Here is a 22,545-nt window from a genome sequence, read left to right as displayed (position 1 = left end):
GAGAGAGAGAGAGAGAGACAGACAGACAGACAGACAGACAGAGACAGAGACAGGAGAGAGATACAGAGAAACAGAGAGGGAGGGAGAGAGAGAGAGAGAGAGAGTTGTCTGTGAAGATAAAGGTCCAGAAGACTTGCTGCAGCTCCCAGCTTGCTCCTCTTCGACCAGATGTCCACCAGACTCCTGTCTTCATGTATCTTGTGGTCGTCTTCCTCTTTCTTAAGGAAACAGTTATTCTTGATGGGATCTTAGGTCCGCGCCCCCGCCCCACTGCGGGAGATTCTGCCTATGAGCCCTGCACCCTGGCTAGTCCCGAGCCCTGCACGTGCCGTTCTTTTCCAGCGCGTCCAGTACCACGATGTGCTCCACTTACACGCTGGGCACTGCAGATGGACAAGTGCTAATTGAATGGAGCAAGTATAATAAAAGCATGTGATGCAGACTTGTAGGAATCAGTGATTTCTAAAATTTTACATTGAATGATTTTTATCACGGAACACGGTCACTGGAAGCGTGGAAAGCAAAGGCCCCACTGGAGGCTGCTGTATGCCCTCGCAGAGAAACCCTAACCAAAGCTGGGGTTCTTCTACCCTTGCCAAAGCTGGGCTGGGCTTGTGGGTGAATTTGGAGGAGCGCAGAAGGGGCTACATTTATCCCTGTAAAGTTTTCTGTGGGTTTGTTCGGGCTCTGTTGAGATTCTATTAATTCTGCCATGTGGTATGTTCTTTTCTCTTTTTAATGCTGTTACTTAAGTTGAGATTTAAAATTCTGAATAAAGCATCACTGGGCTCACAGTGGGAAAGGCTGATTGCATAAACGTTGTGTTGTATCTCTGGACTTCAGAGAGAGCATTTTTGGGAACATGGGCTCCCACCCACCTCTCCCCTGTGCCCTGCATCTGGGGAGCCCATGGTCTTCTGCTCTCTCAAGGAACTGGTTCCGAGACCCCAGGACAGCTGCAGAAGGGACTGGAACAAGCTGCTAGGATGGAGGGCAGCCCAGAATCTGTAGTGTGTGCTGTGTAGAACAGGGAGGAATAAGGAGGGGTTGGAGACAACAGTATGCAATGTGTTAATTATCATAACTGACCTACTAACCTGTTTTGAGACTGTCTCATTGTTATTTGTTTCTCAATAAAATTAATTTTAAAGAGAAAAAAAAAATAGAAGTAGGAGTTGAGAGAGACCGGGGGTTATTTTGACCAAGGCTGCTGGGAAGTCAGCAGGTGAAGCGCCTTGTGTCTGGAAGTCGCTGGAGACCTTCTAGTTAGTGCAAGGAGAGACTCCAGCTGGAGTGGAATGAGGAGAGGACCCGCAGAGAGCGGGGGCGTGTGCACAGGTCTTACAGACCTGCTCCACTGGAAAAACGTCTCACTAAAGCTCTGTCCAAGGAAAGAGGCAGCCTGATTTCAAGGGAAATCGTGACACAGCTAAGAAGAGGCAGTGCTGCCAGCCCGGCTGCTGAGAAGGACGGCGGGGCGCCGAGCCCCGCAACCCGTGATCAGGCTGTTTACTGTGTGCATTATTTACTTATTTATTTTTCTGGCAGAACCGGGGATTGAACTCAGGCCCTTGTGCTTGCAGGCAGGTGCTTATTCTGCTGAGCCATCTCCGCAGCCCTACTGTGTGCACTATTAGATGTGGTGTTTGACTGCTTGTCTGTAAGGGCAAAGACATCTCAGATGACCTCTCGGTAAAGTGTCCCTTTAAGATACGCGATGCCGCAGAAGGAGCTCCCATGAGCTTGCCCTGATCATTCTGCTGTTCAGTGAGAAGGAGGAAAAGAGTTGAACAGTTGCCACAGTTCGTGGGTCCATGGAGACTTGTAAGGCCAGTCCCCCTTAAGCTGCCACCAGACACATTCGTCATGATGTAATTTGGCCGGGTGTGGTGGCGCATACCTGTACTTCCAGCTCTTGGGAGGCTGAGGCAGGCGGATCGCTGTGAGTCCGAGGCAGCCTGGGCTGCATAGTGAGTTTAAGGTCAGGTGAAATACAGAGTGAGACTCTGTCTCCACAGATAAAACAGAAAAACTACATAATTTGAGGGGCAGTATAGACTGAAAGTGAGAGCGCCTTATTTACATTTTTAAAACATTCAAGACATCTTTAGCCAAGCGCCTTAGACGCAGCCCTTGCCAGGTGTCTGGGGTAACATGACACAGGTGCTGACAGTCTAAAACACGAAGCAAGTAAAATCTGTACAGCAGAAATGGGAGAGAGAACTTAGGCCCTGAAAAGTTTATAGAAAAGTTCATGGCTTGTGAAAGTGTTGGGCTGGCGATAAAACACTAAATTGAGATTCTTAAGTATTTAAGTAAATGATAGGAATGCTGCACACAGAATGATAGAAGCAGCTGAAATGAGCCGCGTTTAAGTTCACCAGAGCTGAGCGTTCAACCCGGAGGCTGTCACCCCTGCGCTGGGGGCACTGAATGGCATGACTGGAGGTTAGGGCAGCCTGCGGGTGCTCAGCCCCAGGGTGCTCAGCCCGTGTGCGTGCTAGCCTGAGGGTGCTCAGCCCGTGTGCGTGCTAGCCTGAAGGTGCTCAGTCTGTGGGTGCTAGTCCAAGGGTGCTAGTCCGTGGGTACTAGCCTATGGGTGCTAGCCTGTGGGTGCTCAGCCTGTGGGTGTTCAGCCCATGGGTGCTAGCCCAAGGGTGCTAGTCCATGGGTGCTAGCCTGTGGGTGCTAGCCTGTGGGTGCTCAGCTTTCTGACCTTCCAGCAATTTGGCTCCATCCCTAGGGGCAAGGAGGGAGTGAGGGACGTGAAGTTGAGAGTTGGTGGGGGGGGGTGCGCTTGTGTGTGGGGGCGCACTTGTGTTCTGCCCCTGCCATTCCTAGGTGAATCTGGTAGAGCACTGAAGTTCTTGCCCATGGTGACAGCAGAGAAGCACACTTCACGATGAATGAACTGTGCTTCTTTCTTCACCTGGACTTGTCTGCTGAGGTCACCAAGTCTGAGTAGGAGGGAGCTGATCTTGTCCCCCAGTGCCTGAACTGGCGGACTGCTTCTGAGAAGCGCCAGCTTGCAGGAAACCCTGTCTTTGTGGAGGACACCTGGAGTCTGGGCCGCAGAGGTGGGCGGTTGGCCCAGCCTGCTGAGGCCCGTAGCCTACCACAGGCTCCTGATTTCTGAGCTTAAACTTCTCGTCATCATCCCACTGGAGGGAAGAGTCAGTCGGGATAAGTGCCAGTCCTGGGGCTCCAGTCTAACCTCCCCGTCTGTGTGTGCAGTTCTCCGGCTCTCCATTTCGCTCTCCCCTCCTTTCTCTCTTTTTTCTCACTCTTTCTTTCTTGCTCTTACCCCTCGTCTTCTCTTTCCCGGCCCTCCTTTCTCCTGTCCCCATTTTTCTCCTACGCTGGGTATCTTAGAGCTTTTCTTTGACCCACAGTCATCAATGATTAAATTGATTCAGTCCCAAACCCAAGTATTTGCTTTGGGGGAGGGGAGCGACCTCAGCGCTCCCAGGGCTTCTGTCCCCAGCGGAAGGCGTTAGCAAGAGACTCTGGTCACCTTCCCTAAATAGCAAAACGAAACAAGATGAGTGTTGGGTATTTCTCTATGCAAGTAATAACAGCTACTTCTCTGACCAATTCTGTTTCTCGGGAAAGCCTGTTTTACATTAAGCAAGTGCAACTTTTATGTAAGTCACATATTTAAAGCTTCACTTTGATGTTCTAAGATTCAGCCATGTTGGAATCCTGGGCTTTGATACACAAAACGAGTTCATTTGGTGGCAATTAAAAGTAAATTTTAATGTGTAACGAACAGTCACGCACCGCCCACCAGCAAGCACAGGCCCTGGTTGCCTGTACAGTGTGAGCTGAGCGAAATTCCCCATGAGCGTGAGCGCCTGGGGTACCCTCACCCCGCCCCTGGGCTCCAGGTGAGGCTTCCGGGAGAGATGGTCCAGGCTGTGGCTGGCGGCCAGCAGCTGCATACACAGGAAGCTTTTAAACTTATTTCCCAGGAGGCAGAAGAAATACCTGCTCAGATGATGATAAAATGTGATCAAAAATTCCATAAGTGTTTGAGTTTAAAAGTTTTTGTCACTGCCAGTCCGGCTCCCTCGGGGCGCACAGCTCCCCTGGCCCGTGCCGCTTTCTGCATCAGTTCTGCAAGTCTCTTTCGTGAGTGTCTTCCGTTGCGCTGGGGTAGAGTCTTGATGTCCTGAATGGATCCACTGTGCTTCCCTGTCGTGGGCTCTGTGACTGGGAAGAGGCCGAGTTACACAGTGACGGATCCAGGCGATGAGGACACACGGGGTGTTTTTAGGAGCTGCCCTTCCGTTGGGTGGCAGCAGCAGTCACTGTGGTGTTTGTCACACCTCGTATGTACGGGGACTTCCAGACTTGCCTCAGAAAGTGGCAGGAGCCATGGGACCGTGTGCTCCAGTGTGGGGAGCCCACGGAGGAGGGCCAACAGCAGTGTGTGTTCTACTGTACAAGGGCATAAAATGAAACATTCACCGTGTATTTGATCACCCTTAATAGCCTAGTGGACACAAAGCAGTGAGGTAGTTGTGACGATTTTAAGGCTTATTTACTGCACAGAATTGCATGTGCTATGTTTTGTACAGGTGGCAGTGCAGTCAGTTTATTTTTTGTGATAGGTGGCCCATGGCACTGTGAAGTCAGGTGTAGCTCTGGCATCGTCTTAGGGCCACTGTAGGAGCTGTGGTTGGTGGCATCCCCAGGGCAGGCTGATGCGGGGTTCCTCTGAGCGCTGCCCTCCTGCCACCAGCCTCCCCTTGGAGGGGCAGAGGAGTGGGTGGTCAGCGCTGGGCGGTCAGGGATGCTGTGGCCTCTCGGGGGTGTGTGGCTGTCATGCCAAAATACTAGCTTCAAATTCATTCTTGGTCACTTTTAGAAAAAAAAATAGGCAGGAAAAAAATTTCCTCATTGGTATCTGTATATTTATTTTCCAAAGTTTCCTCAGCTTTCTCATTGTGACTGACGACCTAAGGCAATGTGTGTCTGCATCCTGAACCCATTCCCCACGTGGCCTGAGTGGCCTTATAAATAAATTAAAGGGTGACATTAGTGTCTTGCCTACTCCCCGTGCGCCCTGCGGACGTTCAGCCCAAGGGAGAGAACAGACAGGCGGGAACCCAAGGCTGGGCACCAGGTCGCCCTCCCAGGCCCTCTCTGTCACTGAGCATGATATAGGGTGGAGTCTGATCCCCTTGTTATTCTGTGCGGGGTCATAGATGCTTCGTAAAACTCTGTCCGGTTTGCTTCAGGAGTTTTATTTGCTCCTGTGGCCTACACAGGTTCTGACGTGTGACTGCCTTTTAAAGCATTTAGTACAGGGTCTCACTGCACAGTTGGGACTCGTAGTGACTCTCCTGTCTTCGGCCTCCCAGCTCTGGGATTACAGGTGCACGCCACCACGCCCAGTTTTAGTCGCCCTCTCAGCGCTCCCCAGGGGTGGGGTGGGCTCGGCCCGCCGGGGATTGGGCCCCGGCCGCTGCTTGACTGCCTTTTTGCGTGTGCTCTGGCATTGCATGCCATGTGCTTTCTGCCTTTCGGGCGGGCGGGTGAGGGGGTTTCAGGTGAACTGGCATGACTTGCAGGAGCGTCTGGGCTGCGGGCACTGTAGTGCCCACCTCTGGCCAGATCTTCCCGCCTGCAGCCCAGCTCCTGCCCTGCACAGACACTGCGTCCTGGGCATTCGGGGGCGCATGTCCCTGGAAGTGCAGTGTGGGGCGGCATGTGTGCCATCGCCTGCCCCATTTTGCGGCCTGCAGCTTGCCTTTGTGAGGTGCTTCTGTTCCCCTCTCTCCTCCTTGACCTCTTCCTCACATTAGCTCCTTGCTCAAGGCAGCGTTCTAAGCCTGTTGGGTGCAAACGGGCGTCTTTGTTTGCTGGTTTGCTGTACCCAGATTGAACACAGGACCTTTGCACTGAGCTCCACCACCAGCTCTTTAACATTTTTTGTTTTGTTTTGAGACAGGGTCTTGCTAACGTAACTAAATTGCCCCTGTAGGGACTGAATTCGTGGTGCTCCTGCCTCAGCAGGAGTGGCGAATTATAGGCATGGACCACTGTGCCTCCAGACATGGGCTTTAGTGACGCCGTGAACTTTTGTGGCATGTTTTTACCCGTAAAAACATGTGACAAAGAGAATGAAGCCGATTGAAAACAGCGCCCCTGCTGGGTGTGTGGCTCCTTCCTGCCCTCGGAGTGAAGGCCCAGGCCGCAGGGCTGAGCTCAGGCACCCTGGCTGGAAGCCCTGCTCTTCCAGGGCCTCTGCTCTGCTATCTGCAAGCCTGGCGGCTCCAGCAGGGCCTGATGCGGACAGAGTGGAGACAGAGCAGCACCTCCCTCGAGGCTGGGTGCAGACCCTGGGAGCTGGGGTCCTCTGCAGCAGGTGGGGTTTGCTCTCAGGTTCGAACCACACTGCGCAGCTTTGCTGCACCTGCCCCATGCCCCTTCCGTCCCTCTCCTCGCAGGAGCAGAGTAAGAAAGCTGATCTGTACGAATGGGAAGGTTGGCGTACAAAGGACGGGCTCAGAGGCTGAGGTCTTGGGCTTGACTCGAGCGCCCTCAGCCAGCACCCGTGACCACAGCTGGCACTGCCACTCATGAAGGTGTAACTTCAGCACCTTCTGAGGACCTGCAGGGCCCCAACTGGGCATTTCCTTCCTTTAGGAAAGGGTCACATTCAAGGTGAAGTGTGAAGAAACCAAGACTAATAAGGCAGCTTTCCATTCCTGTTTGGTTCTTTTCTCTGAGAAGCCACAGAATGGGCATTACCTGTTCTGCCCATAGAATGAAGACAAGCTTTCAGTCTCTCGTTTTCCAAGTGGTGAGAGTGGCCGTGTGGGCCACTTGTTGCCTGGTGACCTGTGAAAGCAGAATTCCAGACTCACAGAGCCTCAGACAGGCACTCGAGGCTGCCCCCAAACCGGAAGGAAGTGAAGGCTCCGAGGGCTGGTCTGCCCAAGGCTGGGCTCTGCTAGCATGGCGCCAGGAGAGGTTCTAGACGCAGACCCGGGCCCTGGGTGTCAGCCGTGGGCCGTGCGTGAGGGCGTGTGCCTTCCTTGATCTACTCATGCTCTCATTGGGCACTGTTGGGTGTTCCCACGGGCCAGACGCCACCCAGGGCAAGCAGAAGGAAGGCTCTGACCCCAAGGAGGCTCGCAGATTAGTCCAGAATTGTTTTGTTTGGGGAGTGCAGATAATGGAGATGAAGAAATGGGGTGATTGATCAGCAGAGTGATGCTCTCTGTATAAAGTATAGTGGTGGGGTTGATGCCAGGGAGGACAGAAAAAGGACATTCACTTGAGCCTGGAGTTCAGAAAGTTCTGAGCTTGGTGCGAGGGATGCATGGGGCATGAGTGGATACAGGAAAGGGGCAAAGGGGTAGGAAAGTGGAATCACCCTGATCCAGTAAGAGGAGCCGTGAGGGATTCTGGACTGGCCCAGTCTGAGCCCAGGTCCTTAGGGAGTCGCACACCAGGTAACACTGTTAAGTATTACAGGGCCACAAAATCCCGTCCTGGAGTGTTGCTGCAGCTGTCCCATGTTTTAGCCCAACACCTTCTGGATTGGTGGTGATGCTCGTGTAAATCCTGGGCTGTCGGTGAGACGGAGGTACAGCACTGCTGTGGGTCATGCCCTGAGATCCCCCAAGGCCTCATCACTTGGAGGTGGGGCTCCTGGAAGGCGACTGAGTTATGGGCACTGACTTGCTGTTAGGAGTGGGGGTCTGGTGGGAAAGGAGGGGTCACTGGGAGGGTGAACTGCCAGGGCTCGTCGCCCTCGAAGGCTCCTCCTCCCTTCTTCAGCTTCCTGTCCACCCTGTGGCGAGCGGCTCTCCTGGTCTGTAGCCTTCCACCAGGCCTCCCTGCCTTAGAGCAGCTGATATCTAGAAACCGAGGGCCACAGTAAGCCTCCCTGCCTTGAGGTTGTGGGTGCTGGGCATTGTGACCCAGCCGTGAAAGTGGCTAAGACCAGCACGTGGAGCAACATACGGCCATGATGGCGGCTAGTGGCGAGAAGCAGCTGGCCGAGCTGCTCAGGACACTGGATGATTGCTCTGAAGTGCGCTCCTGCTCTTAGTTTTATAAAAGATGACCTAAGTGGCATGCTGGGTGGGTTTGAGGCCCGGTCCCAGGAGAGGCCCGTTGTCCAGATCTGTGAAAACACACCGTGAGCTTGCACACCCACAAAAGCACCCAGAAATCCTCTGGGAATCTGTCCCCATCCTTAGGTGACACGGAGTGTCTTCCTGCCTGGCTTGCACCTAACTGGTTTTCTCGCTCTGGAACCTCCCTTAATCTCTGTGTGTGTCAGAAGTTACACGCAGCATGGTCTGTGTGGGTGTCCTTCCCCCAGCGTGGGCGCCTTGGGGTCAGGACAAGCTGGGTCACTCCCCTTCGTGGCCCCGGGAAGGACAGGGTAGTGCTGTCCTCACGAGGCTCTCAGGAGCAGCGCCTGGGCTGGATCTGCTTTTTCTACCCATGTGTGTTATCCACAGATAGGTTATTCAGTAGGGGTTCACTCATTCCCCTAAAACTTGTCATTAGAATACCTTAATGCATGGACCTGGGCCGTGGGTTTATTAGAGTGCTGTGACGCCCTTCTCCTGGGATGTTTGTCAGGGGCAGCAGACGTCGTTAGCGGAGCTGCTTTTCTGGTGTGGCCAGGAGAGGCCTGTGTTTCTCAGGGAGTGCTGAGAGGCCAGTTGCTGGTTTCACAACTCCGGCTTCTGACAGCTGACAGATGGGTCCTGGGAGAACGGGTGAGATGTGGGAAGCAAGTGCAGGAGTGGCGAACAAAAAGAATTTGAGTGCTTGAAACAATAAATCACAGCCTCAGGTTAGAAGCTTAGACGTCTGCTTCTCTGGTTCTCCCAACAGATTGAATTGGAAGATTTGTGTATCCAATAAAACACATCCTGATACCAGAAGCTACTTGGATTATGTAGCCATACAAAATGTTTATAATCTGTTTTATTCTGGGGAATGAAACATGCTCCGAAAATATTGACCTCGATTCTTTAGGTCAAAATGGCAAATATTTTCTTTGCAGATGAGCACATTGCTTTTGCAAATGGATTAGGCAAATGTAGTGTTGCGGGGAAATACTCAGAAATCTTTTCTTTTTTCCCCAAATGGAGAAAAACTCACACTTCTCACACTCATAAGAAGGCTCAGAGGAACTCCTAGAGAGGGATTGTTAACCTAGCTGGAGGGGTGTGTATGGCCTCGGTGACCACGCGTAGCATGTTGCCCACGAACCTGGGCAGCACGTAACTTCCCAGCAGGCTGGCGCCGTCCTGAGAGGCACCGGGGAGGCCGAGTTTCCGGCAGAGCCACGGCGACCGGTGCATGGGGCGGAATTCATTTCGTGCTTGGTGGCGTTTGGTGTCCTGAGGTCTCCAGTCCGTGCCCAGGGGGTGACTGTCGTGTGTCCAAAAGGGAGAGGAAGTTATAAATGCCTAACGCGGCCACCATGACTGCAGAAAGCAACAGGCTCCTCAAGACTCCTGAGTGACACGGGTCAAGCGCTCGGCCTTGGCTCCATTTTTAGGTGTGAAACCAAACTTTTACTCTTGGTGGGCTCTCGAGCCCCGGGCCCTTCCAAACTCTGCTTTCTGACCCTGTCTCCTGCCTGCTGCCCTCCCGCTTGCTCTGGGTCGAAATATTTCAGTTGTCTTTAAAATGGTTCAGCAACCTAGGGGAATGTCCCCAAAATCCTGCACCTCTTTCTCTTTCCAGCTTGCCTTTTTTTTTTTTTTTTTTTGATACAGGGTCTTGCTATGCAGCTTGGACTATAAGTGATCCTCCTGTCTCAGCCTGCCCAGTGCTGGGATTACAGGCATGCGCCACCACACTTGGTTTTGGTAGCCCACATGGTGCACCCTGGGTTCCAGGGCTGGCATGCCATGTGGTACTAGAGATCAAACTCGGGACCTTGCACTTGCCAGGCAGGCGCTTTGGCCACTGAGCTACCTCCCCCACCCTCAGCTTGCTTTTATTTTCCACAGGGTCTGGGCCGAGCCGAAAGGAGTAAGGGTGACTCCACGGAGAGAGGGGAGGTACAGTGTGTGTGTAAGGCGTCATTTTTAGTGAGGACCCCAAGCCCTACCTCATAGTAGCTCCTCTGAGATTCAGTTTTAGTGGAAGGCAACCTGGATTTTTTAAAATAAATTAATTATCTAAAGGTTTCTCTGTGTAGTCAATGCTAATAAAAGTCATTTTTTCCTCCTCCCCCTCCCCCTTCCTCTCTTCCTCCTTTTTTGCAGTGTTGGGGGTTGAGGACTGAGCCTAGGGTTTGGCATGTGCTGGCAAGAGCTCGACCCCTGAGCCTCGCTCGTAGCCCAGACTGGACAATTGCAAAACCTACTTAGCACAAAGAGCTACTCATTGTTGAGGACTAGGTTTGAGCTATTGCTCACTGAGGTGATGTTGTGTTATATCCTGAGGTTGAGCTGCTTTCTCTTAGTGACTCAGGACGCTAGCATAAGAGAATGGGGTGGCCCCATGACTGCCTGGTCCTTCACCTCCAAAACTAAAGGGTGCTCTGCACAGGAAATGGAGCGTTCTCTATGTCCGGCAGCCCCATGAAGTGAATAAAGGGGAGTGTCGTGTAGGCAAGTACTTGCTGTTTGTGGAGAAGGGCACTGCTGGTTCCGTTCCTGGAACCTCAGGGGAATGGACAGGGCTGATGCAGCCGCAGATCTTAGTGCACTTGTGGAATGCAGAAGGCAAGATGTGATCTTCACTGCTTGGATAAAACACCAAAGTTTGAAAACATGTTCTGCTTTAAGTTATTAGCTCAGAAGAACAATGTGAAATTTTGGTCCACCAGGCCTCTGGCACAGTGAGCTCACATAAACCCTTCTTCTCTTAGGCATTTTTGTCTGAGTGGTATAAACCTGGGCAAAGTGTTAATTTGGCTAAATTAAGAGCTGGTTATTTTCTATCTAAACTTTAGACCTTGCAAGACTGTTCTTTGTCATGCTGGCCTTTCTTGCTGTCAGACCACAGATGTCAGCTCCTCTGCCAGGCTCGTGCCATGCTGAAGGATTTACACGTCACTTAGCAGCTGCGCCCTCACGCCGAATATATTGTCAGCTAGGTGTGCTGTGACCCCGGCTTCGTGGGGCAGGGGCTGAGGCAGGAGGGTCGCTCAGACCCGGAGTTCAGAGCCAGCCTGGGTACCGTCGTGAGGCCACATTACACAAAACAAAAACCCAAGAGAAAATTGCGTATCTAACTGTTAATTTATAAAAATAATTACTTGGGGGACATGGTACACTTAAGCAGGGACTCATTTGGTTTCTCATAAAGTGTTTTTGTATTCTTTTTTTAATTTTCAAAGAAGTCCCCATAAAGGAATATGATTAAAATAACCAGCTTTAAATAAAAATGAAAATAGGCAGGCATGGTGGTGCACACCTGTAATTTCAGCATTTGGGAGGCTGAGGCAGAAGGATCACCAGGAGCTTGAGGCTATCCTGGGCTACATAGTGAGTTCAAGGCGAGCTTGAACTATATAGCAGTACACTGTTTGAAAAGAAAGAGAGTAAAAGAGCAAATGAACTTATTAAACAGTATCTGATGCAAATCTGTGTTATATTCCAAATTATGAGAATGCTCTAGAATATTAACTTTCCTATTCAGGGATATAATGTCCAGTTCATTGACTTGAATAGGATTTTTCTGCAATAGTAGAACCACTAATGGGGATAATTCAGCTTTATGTAAAAAGTTTTAGAGACCACATAATAAAATTTAAAAATAGGTGCATGATCAGTTTGTTTTTTAACACAGTGACTCTTACAAAAATAAGTACTTTTTAATAATTTAAATGATGTAAACATTTTAAGAGAAAATAGCATTGAGCATATTAGGTACTACCTAGAAATGTAAAAATTGAAGATATCAATGAGACCTCCTACCAAACTAAAATTATACTGGGCTATTTTTCAAATTTCGCTAGAAAACAAACATTTGAGAAACAGTATTGGCCAGATGTCCTTTACAAAGATTATATTCTGTGACCTTTGAAGCTGAAGTTCTGGAAGTGAGAGAAACCCCACAGTGCCAACACCCTCTCCATGTTGTCCGTGTTCTCCATCCTGTACAAGTTTCTAGATCTCTCTGAAATCGTCCCTGTTCTTATCTTCTTTTACCAAAACACAGCTAGAGCAGTACTGGATACAGAACCTAATGGAGATGCTTTCCCATGGTTACGCAACAGTTATTTTCTGAGGAGTTTGGACCTGGTACTGATCCCAGCTATTTAAAGATAAAATCTGTGGAGACAAAGGGACTTTACAAGCGCAGAGATGAAGAGAATTTTGAAAACTGGGTCTTTGTATTCTAAAGTTTTATTCACCAAAGAAAACAAGCAGTAAAGCAAGCAGAGAGAAAGAGAAAAAAAACCTTACGTAATTACAGAAATGACGAGGGGACACAGAGGACACAGGAGAAGCCACCCCTGGCCTGAACAGGAGGTGTGCGATTTCCTTGCTCAGAATGTGGTTTTGAATCTTGAGTTAAACCCATCTTCCCAACATTTTATTATGAAAATCTTCATCCTCAGAGGAGAAAACGTGGTGCTGCAAACCTTCGCTCGGATTGCAAAGAGAGCATTTTTGACCGAGTATCCATCTCTCCACGCACCAGGCTTGCTTTCTTTTTTTTGGTGGTACTAGGGATCAAACTCAGGGCCTTGTGTATGCCAGGCAAGCACTTACTCCACTGGCTATCTCTCTGGTACCTAGGCTTATTTTTGATGCTTTCTAAAATGAGCAGAAGGCATAAATACGAAATTTATAAGCATTTGGGCACCCGCATCAACTGGTTTATGACCCTTTTTATTCATTGAGATAAAACTTACGTGTACTTCAATACCCAAGCCTGCCAAAATCTCAGATGCCCAGAAGTGATTCATTGTCACAACCATGTCTGCCTGTCACTAGGATGCTGGTCATAGTTTTCTCCCAGGAAACTCGCTCGTGGGCCTTTGCTGAGGTCAGTCCCTGGCGCTGAGGCCAGCGTTAGCGCTCCTCTCGTGGAGGAGTCTGCTCTTCTCGGGGTTCGCATCCGCGAGCGCACTCTGCGCGCCGCTTTGGGCCAGGCTCGCTCCGCCCAGGGCGCGGGTGTGAGCTCTGCCTCAGTGCTCCGGTGCCCGGGGTTGGACAGTTTGCATGATCGGGTGAAATTTTGACTTGCAGGCCTGTTCCCCGCCATTCTCAATCTGGCCACCAATGCTGAGATCAGTGCCAATGCCACCTGTGGCGAAAAGGGACCGGAGATGTCCTGCAAGCTCGTGGAGCACGTGCCCGGCAGGCGTGCACGCAACGCCCAGTGCCGGCTCTGTGACGCCAACAGTGTGAACCCCAAAGGTAAGTGAGGCTCCTACTCCTAACAATTCGTTTTATCATTTTATGTTTGGCTGCGCTGTGCTATGCTATATTCAGTCATTTCCTTTCCTCATTTTAGAGTAGTGTGTTTCAGCACCCCCGCCCTGCACCCGCTCACCGAGCTGGGGCCACCCTGGTGGCTTTCAGAGGTGCTAAGTCTTTAATTAGAGACCATGAATGTGCTGTAGAATTTAAAGCAAGAGCTGAGAAGTACACACGTTTTATTTTCTTTTTAACAGAGCGCCATCCAATATCAAATGCCATTGATGGCACCAATAATTGGTGGCAGAGCCCCAGCATCCAGAACGGGAGAGAGTACCACTGGGTCACCATCACTTTGGACTTACGACAGGTAGGTTGGTCAGAGCTGTTGGAGATGACCTGCTGCTGGAAGGCGGGCATGTGGGGGCTGCTGGGAAGGCCCGTCTTGTTCCTCAACTTGTACACACTCTGATCTCCTTGCTGTCCACCAGGGACGGTCACAGGAATAGTAGGAGTAGTACATGACATCTTTCTTGTCACCTGTGGAAATGGGCAAAGTCACTTCCTTGTAGCTGCTGTTCTTTGCACCTCCGTAGTGGGAAACACTGCCAGCAGCATGTTAAGGCAGGCGGTGTGCTAGATGCCCTGGATGGTCCCGGGCAAACGAGCCCTCCCCCCTCCAAGCTGCCTTACCCATGCCAGCTGCAGCTGTCAGGGCCTGGGGCAGGTAGGAGCTGCTTGGGACAGCTGGGGACAACACCATCAGTATGCTGTGGCCACGTCCATTACGTTCTGACCTGCCTGTGACTTCTTATTGGGCTTCAAGGCCATGGGGGAGAAGAGAACACTAGGTATGGGCCATAGTTGGCCCTTCTATTTTTAGAAAACATGAAGGAGAAAAAATCTGAACAGAAAAGGTGAAAAAGAGAGATGGGAGGTATTTTGTAGCTACTGTTAAAGTATTTGATTTGAGTTCTGTAAAAGCCATTGCGTGGCATTCTTATTTCCATATGAATTTGCTTATGGTAGAACTCAGATTTCATGAAAAATATTTAGATAAGTTGATAAAACAGTTGAGCACTGTAGCATTGAAATAGAAACTTCGGATCTTTAGTGACAATCAGAATTCCTTAAATAGCGATAGTTTTATTTATTTATTTATTTAAATTTATTTGTGTGTGTGTGTGTGTGTGTGTGTGTGTGTGTGGCCAGCTTAGCCCACCAGGGGGCGGGGCTGGCTGGCATGTGGTGCTGGGGGATTGAACTGCGGTCCCTGTGCTTTGTTAAGCTTGTTCTAAGTAGGTGCTTTAGACCACTGAGCCATCTCACCAGCCCCCAGTAGCAATAGTTTTAAAACAGCACAGGATTTTAGTAGAAGACAGAAGGATGGTGTGCACGTGGGGGTGTAGGAGATGTTCCACCTTCAGTAACGATAGTGAGTAAGGTGGTAAAATGGGAAGCTCATTTGCACTAGGACATGGCTAAGTAGCTCCCAAAGGTGATGTCCTGGTGGCATTTATTGGGAAGTGGTGGAAACTTTAGGAGGCATGGCCTAGTAGGAGAAAGCTGGGCACTGGTGGTGTGTCTTTGGGGGGATCCGGGCCTTGAGCCCCTTCTGTCTCTCCCTCTCTCTCTCTCACTTCTGGGGCACTCTGAGGTGAGCGGCTTCGGCTTCCACATGCTCCTGCCACGGCGTGGGGCCTCATCCAAGGCCCAAAAGCAAGTGGGCAAACCGACCACGGCCTGACTGAAGCCTCTGGCACAGTGAGCTCACGGAAACCCTTCTTCTCTTAGGCGTTTTTGTCTGAGTGGTAGAAATCTGGGCAAAGTGTTAGGTTTGGCCAAATTAAGAACTGGTTATTTTCTCTGTAGACTTCAGACCTTGCAAGACAGTTCTTTGTCACGCTGGACTTTCTCCTGCAAGGAGCTATGTGAGGAATTTTGGTAAGGAGCACCAGCTGTAGGTCTAAACAAGCGCAGTGCCTAGTTTCAGCTATTAGCTCTCAGAGTAATGTCTAGTGTTTTGAGGTAAACTTTTAAAAGAAGATGATTGTAAGCTTCCTTCCTCAGGCACAACAGAGAAGCGGGTCAAAGCAAAGGAATCCCTCATTGCCAGGTGCAGGGAGGGTGACCAAGCGGGAAGCCAGGGACCCTGGAGGCGGGGACAGAGGCTGGCCCTCTTATGGGATTGGGCCGGGGCGGAGTTTGCGTAGGCAGCTCGGTGACGCGACGGGCGCTGATTGGGGGAGGGCTGGCCTGCGCGCCTATCCCAAAAGGAGGTGCGGGGGGGGGCGGGGGGGGCGCAGGGACGAGAGACAGTCCAGGAGCACCTGTGTGTCGCTGGACTTGGGGTCCAGGTGCTGGTCGGCTCCCAGCCACGCGCCCCCACGATGACCCCGTAGACCGTGGCATGGGTGCAGACGCATTAATAATTGGAAGTTACCACTCAGATTTCTTTACCCATGGCACAGTGCAAAACTCCCTCTGTGCTGTCTTCTGAAAAGACAATACCTTGAAAATTAGTACCTTGGCAAGTCCTTCTGAAGCTTATTTATCGAAGCTTTACCTAGACACTTTTTTAAACGTGTAGAAAGCACATTACAGTGAACACACGCAGATCCTCCGCGAGAAGTTCAGGGAATTTTAGGCTTTGTGCCCCATTTGTTTCAGATGAATTGCAAACATCGGGACATTTTACCAGCATTTCCGTTTGGGTACTTAAAAGATAAAAACATTTGCTTTGAATAGATGCCGCGCCATGAGCTCCCCTTTAACAAAAATTAACGGTCATTTCCTAATAGCTGCTTCACCACCCTGTTTTGCCAAGTTTTCTATTAAGGACATAGCCTTCTGTTCTTTCTGGCCAGGCGTTTGTAAGGCCACTTATTACTTCTGATCGTTATCATCCCGAGCTCTGCTCTAATCTGAGCCGCCTCCACTTTCTGTAAACAGAATAGAGTCTGTGAATCCACAAGGCCACTCGCTGCGGAACATCGCACAGCCTAGATACGCTCGCTGGATTTACGTAACGTGTTCCTTCCGGCCCTGTTTCCTCTTAGCTAGGTTCAGCTTCAGGTGCCTCATGAAATGACATCAACTCTTTCTGGTGACAGCGCCCTTGGAGACCCTGGCTGCTCGGCGCTGCCTCCCCCGGTGGGCGCCCAGTGCCGACCTGTGAGCAGCGAAGCCAATTCTGCCTGCTGCTAGCGACAGCCAGGCCTCTTCCTGCTCAGGTCATCGCTTGTCGCTTGCACATCTCTCCCTTGTCTCTGCGGTCTCGCTGATGGAAGATCTAGAGCACACAGCCTCCCCAAGCCTCTTTTCTGTTGCTGAAGTCTGTGTTTCCCTGACAAAGCCAGCCACCACCAGCGCCAGTTTATTTCTAGATTATAGGCAGCATGATCAAAAACACGGTGAGCACGCATTTGTTTTTCTTTAAAAATGTATTACAGTACAAAGTACATTGCCACAGATTCCCCTCAGAGCCCTCCCTCCCTCTTAGACCACCTTGTCCCAGAGTGCTTGTCACTCTGAAGCAGCCTGGAGGCCCCTTCTGCGAGCGTCTCTTGTGCTGCCTTGGCTGTGAGATCCAGAATCGATGCAGAACATTTACCTTTGCCGGTCAGTTTCCCTTCAGGGAAGAGCCACAGTTGTACAGTGCTGGGTCATGTGGGTAATGTGGAAGAGGGTGCACTGTCATGTTTCTGTGAAACTTTATGAAGTTTTCTGGCCAGTGGCCCTCAGCAGCAGTATTTACCGTATTTTTGATCACACGTCATAGATACTCACAAAAGAGGGTTCCAGAAAGGGCCAGGAGTGATGGGATGCACGTGTTCAACGTGAAGGGGAGGGCTCTGAGGGAAGAGTGGCAGTTACAGTTGCACGTAAAAACATTTACGCCGTCGGTGCTTCATGAGGCCGGGGGCATAGCCGTCTTCCTCCCTCTCTGTCCCCATCACTGTACGTGAAAGTTGTGTCTGCTTCCTCTTGCACGCTCACACACTGACGCAGTGCAGGCCCCGGCAAGTCGCGGCTGGGGGACCAGTGATGAGAGGGTGCACGGGAGTCCCAGCCCTGGTGGCCTTGATCCAGTCCCGTCCACGAAGCATCCAAAGTGCAGACTTCTACGGCAAAAGTATCCACAGACCTCAGCGTTACTGGGAGTCAGTAAAATGATGAGGAACAAGTTCGTTTGGCTCTGTAAATAGCTCAGCTCCTTCATTTTCAGACCGGCTTGGCTTTGCTCTGTGTGGCAGCCCTAAAGACCCGGAGCTCATTCTCACTGCTCTGGTTGATGCCAGTTACTGAAGCCAGCATGTTCAGCCTGTGTGTGTTTGGTTTTCTGGAAGATAAATTAAAGATACAAAGCTATGCTGCCAGAAACTTTATAAATGTTACACGGTTTGCAACCCAGTTTAGCTACAGTGTTTGTCTTGGTAGTATACTAACTAGAGAAGGATTAGATGTCTTTCTCTGTTTCTTATAAATAAGACCTACTATTCATCTCCTTCACTGATTTATACTGTAGAAATTACACTTAGTAATGTCTTACTTTTAAAGAAAAGCAATGGGCTCTGGATGTGTGCATTCTTTTTGTTTAAATAAAAGCAGAATCAACTTGAACAACTTTTACAGATGTAAAACTGACATTAACATGTTCGTGTATGTGGCTGTGAAGCACGGGTGAACCCCTTGCCTGCCCTGGGTGGCACGGGGCAGCCCATCTGGGTATGCGCTCCCAGTGGAGGCACGCATGTGCCTGCTGGTGGGCCCAGTTGTGGTCTGCATAAATAAACCCCTGAGTGCCTTCCAGTGATGTAGGACTCGCTGAGTAGCACTGCCGCTGCCTGTGAGCCAGTGACTGCTGCTCAGGACTCAACATGGAAACAAAGTCTTTCTGAGACAGAACCTGTGTTTCAGGGGCCTTGGGTTTTACAATTCTCAAAATCCTTTTAGGGCCCTCTATATTAAAATGTATTCTCTATGGTGTTGTGTCTCAATAGAAGAAGTATTTCTGGTTTGAAGTCTAGGAGCTCAGTGGTAGAGCACTTGCCTGTCTTGGGCAACATTTGGGGTTCAGTCCCCAGCATGAAATACTAAAGTGAAATGAAATGAAATAAGCCAGGTGTGGTAGTGCATGCCGAAAATCCCAGCACTTGGGAGGCTGAGGCAGGAGGTTCTGTGAGTTTGAGGCCAGCCTGGGCTGTGAGCCCAGGACGGTCAGGTCTTTTCAGCTGAGTTGATGAGATCTGTGCATTTGTTTCCTGATGTTTTATTTAATATTTTAGCATGAACATGTCTCAATATCAGGAAAGCACATTATGAATTTTTAATCCAAACCTCACATTTGGGTAGTTTTGCAGTTAGGGTTAAATACCTTGAACTATCAGTGAAAAAGTGAATTTCAGGGACGTAATAGAAATCTTTACCTGCGTTACCTAGTACGATTTCTGCTTAGTTTCAGTTTTGAGGGCCCCTCTAAAAAGGAACGTTCTTCATCAGGTACACGCAGGAGCTCACAGGCTTGGCTGTAGCCCCTCAGCCTCTCCTCCTGGGTCGCTGTTGTTTCATCCTCTGTCCCTGCTCCTGGTCCGCGGCTGATTTCTTTTTTTAGGAAGGGAAAAGGCCGCACAGAGTAGACGCGCACCATTGCCAAAGCCGGGATCGGAAACCGACATTTCCAGGTCTTCCAGCGCTGCCCGGGGGACACCATGGCCCCTGGTCTCCGATCCCTGCGCCTCTCAGGGGTGACTGGCAGACGCTCTGACAGTTCCCTCCTGGCTCTGGAGGGTTCCGTTCAAGCCCCTTCCCTTGTCCCCTTTGCCTGCGTGGTGGCATGATGGTCCTTGCCCCCTACAGACAGGCACTACCTGCCATGTGCGGTTTTTGGCCAAGAAGCAGGAAGATGAATCAACATTTTTGTATTTCCTTTTAAAGAAGAAACCTGCAACTTGGGCAGAAATTTTACTAGGAGGGTCAGATTTGTGAGTAAAAGCCCTTTAGAAGATAAAAATCTGTCGGGCAGAGACGGAAATGTTTCCTATGGCGTGGACAATAAAGCTGCCTTTCAGGGCCCTCTGCTCTCTGTGGGTTAATTGGAAAGCGGCACTTGGTTGTGGGACACAATCGCAGAAAGAAGGCCTTTGTTGCGCACGGGCCTTCAGACAAGAGGCGCTGTGTGCCGAGGCCTCCGGAACCTCATTAGTGGATGTCTGTTGTGTTTTCCCACATGCAGATTTCTGAAAAATTGACCAGAACTAGGTGAAGTTTATTATTGCTATCCAAACCCCCAGTTTGACAGGGCCCATCTCTGCAGACTTTCAGGACAAGAATGAGGCTTCCCGGCCCCCGGGAGAGGCAGGCGGAGACCTGCCTGCTCGGCTGGAGCAGAAGTCCCTGTCCCTGTGTACTTGCATTTGGGCAAATGGCCTTATTCAGGTTTTTATTACCTTAGACGAGCCTCAACCAGTTTCAAGTTTTACCTTTTTTAAACTTTCCTGGAATTTCCTTGGCATCATGGGTAGGTGGGAAGAAATCCGATGAGGTGCTTCCTTGTGACTTGGAAGAAAGCCACACGCTGCCCCTGCCTCTGAGAGCCTTTCTTTCTTGTCATGTTCTCCAGGTGTGCTATCCCATATCTGAGCCTTGGGTTTTCACGATTTATTATCTCATTTTAGTTTTCATGCCCAGCTTGTCTCCCCACTGCCAACTGCTGTGCAAGACTAGGTAGTGCCACTGTTCTGATCTGTGGGGGGGAGAAGCAGTGTTCATTCCTGCCCCTGCTGGGTTCTGTGGCCCAGGGCTCAGGCAGTCTGTGGACCCTGGAGGTGGAGGAGTGGCTTAGGGTGGGGGTCCAGGGCAGGTGGACAGGGTAGTGTGGGCAGGGGCAAGGGCAGCGGGGCCAGCAGATTCCTGTCTGTCTGTCTCTTGACATATTAGAGCCTCTCTGGCCTCCCAACGGGGCTGGTCTGTGTTTTGTCCCAGCGTGGTGGCCCCAGGACATGTTAGTGTGGTGTCCCCACCCCGTTCCCCCAGGCCATCCTGCCAGGTGGGGGGGCTCCTGAGGCAGGCTGAGGGCTGAGCGCTGCCTCTCCTTGCTGAGGTCCCCTGAGGTCTTCCTGTGGGGACTCTGTGACTTCTCTCTCAGGGTCCCCACAGCCTCTTCTGGACTGGAGCCCCATGGTGTCCCAAGAGGCCCCAAGGGCTGCCGTTGAAGCTATCCCAGGCCAACAGCAAGAGAGCTGAGTAAGTGAAAGTCCCCAAGCCAGGCTTCAGGAATCCCGTAGAGTTTCATTTCTGACAAGATGTAGTTTAAACTTTCTTGTTTGCGTGGTTGCGGAGGTGATCCGCCAAGCAGTCAAGGATAATGGTTTTGCCATGTGGAGAGCTCGCCGGCCCTCTTTAGCTGAGAGTGGCAGAAGCCTGGCTTTCCTGTCTGCCGGTGTCCTGGGCCGAACGAAGGGACAGTCTGTAGCAAGGTGCTTCTCCTCTCCTCAACGCTTTGGCATCAAGATAAAGCTTCTCGTGTATTTAAGGAAAGAAAGGGAAGTCCATTCTGAAGGCATTATTTCTTCCTGCTATATTGAGACTGAAAAAAAGAGACAAGCTTTAGTTTCTTTTTTTTTTTGGTGGAACCGGGGATTGAACTCAGGCGGTTGCGCTTGCCAGGCAAGAGCTTATTCTATTGAGCTATCTCCCCAGCCCTTTTTTTTTTTTTTTTAAGCTTTAGTTTCTGAGGAAACATTACTTTAAGACCCGCAGTGCCATTTGGAATCCATTCTAGCGCTTTCTGTGTGCAGTCACCTCACGCCTAGGCTCGGCTCCTACTCACACTGCAGAATTTCCACCTTTGAAAAGAAGACTCAAACTTTTTAAAGTGGCTGAGGAATACCTCAGGTGTACCTCAAGGACACTTGCCATGTTTTACATCTTCCATGGGCCTCTTTCTCCACAAGACTTTCTTTACTCCGATGCAGAAGTAACATGATATCAGTAGATTTAGAAATATAGAGAAAGGTAGGGCAAAGGTGTGGTTTTTTAAACCACTTGTGTGGATGACAAGAAGCAGAGAGACAGATGATTTGCAAATGGAAACAGGGCCGAGAGTTGGAGGAAGGACAGAAAGACAGTATGCAAATGAAAGAAGAGCTGTCATGTTCACGGACTGCCTCTCCGCGGTAGGTGTGACCCGTATGAACCAAAATCAGAAGCACCCCCTGGGCTCGCACAGGCAGGATCCATCACCTTTAGCTTCTCCCCTGCGTCTGAGGAGGCTGCTTCTATTGAACGAGTCCTGGCGTCTCAGCTCCTCGCAGGCTGGCTCTCAGAGTTGTAGATGACAAAAATGAAGACCTGTCCGCAGAGAGCATCAGGGCCTTGCCCTTGTTCACAGGTGGCGTGGCCGTGTGGCGTCCAGTTCTGGCCAAGGGCAGGGGCTCTGGGAGGCACCCAGGATGGCTGAGGAAGGGAGGGAGGATGGGGTTGCAGACGGCGGTGCAGGAAGGGATGCCAAAGACAGGGCTCTGTAAGCGCACAGAGCCGAGTGCACACGTGGACCTGTTCATTGCGATGGGCAGACACCCTGTGGTGCTGATTCAGGGGGTTGATTCCGGGGTGACCCCGGGCAGGATGCAGATGCCAAAGGCCACCAAGACTCGAGATTCTTACATAAAAGGTGTAGTGTTTGCATATAAATGGCACACACCTCCCTCCATGTACTGTGAATCACTGCGGGTGACTTCCAGCTCCCTGTCCAGTGGCAGTGCTGTGCTGTAGTTGTTAACCTTGTAGAGGTTTTTGTTTTTGTTTTTGTTTTGTGGAACCGGGGATTGAACTCAGGTCTTTGTACTTGCCAAGGAAGCACTTATTCCACTGAGCCATCTCCCCGGCCCAACCTTGTAGCGTTTACTGGAACGTCAGTACCTGTTCGGTTAGACTCGCCCACCACCACCTAACTGCATAACAGGTACTGGGTGCTAGGGAGCTGTGATTGACGGCAGTGCTGGGGAGACCGGGGCTGTGCGCAGTGGCAGAGGACAGGTGGCCTGCTGGTCACTCTGGATGTGGACTCAGTGCACTGCTCACTGAGATGTGAACAGCGCGGGAAAGGAAGTGCCCAGATGTTGAGTGGACAGCGGGCGAATTCTGAGGGCCACAGAGGCACGCGGGAGCTACTCCC

The 22,545-nt window shown here is 50.8% G+C and overlaps 1 protein-coding gene across 1 annotated transcript in view; it reads left to right on the top strand.

Annotated features, from left to right (window-relative positions):
- Positions 1-22,545, top strand: part of Lama1 (laminin subunit alpha 1) — a 139,031-nt gene that overhangs the window by 16,955 nt on the left and 99,531 nt on the right. Inside the window, exons 2-3 of the mRNA XM_004635832.2 lie at positions 13,197-13,367; positions 13,625-13,737. Of these exons, the coding sequence (XP_004635889.1) occupies positions 13,197-13,367; positions 13,625-13,737 (284 nt within the window). The remainder of the gene's footprint in view (positions 1-13,196; positions 13,368-13,624; positions 13,738-22,545) is intronic.

This window comes from Octodon degus, unplaced genomic scaffold (assembly GCF_000260255.1).
Source record: "Octodon degus isolate 3935 unplaced genomic scaffold, OctDeg1.0 scaffold00075, whole genome shotgun sequence".
In the NCBI taxonomy this organism is placed as follows: domain Eukaryota; kingdom Metazoa; phylum Chordata; class Mammalia; order Rodentia; family Octodontidae; genus Octodon; species Octodon degus.
The sequence above is the reverse complement of the archived record's forward strand: the minus strand, read 5'-3'. Positions and strand labels throughout refer to the sequence as shown.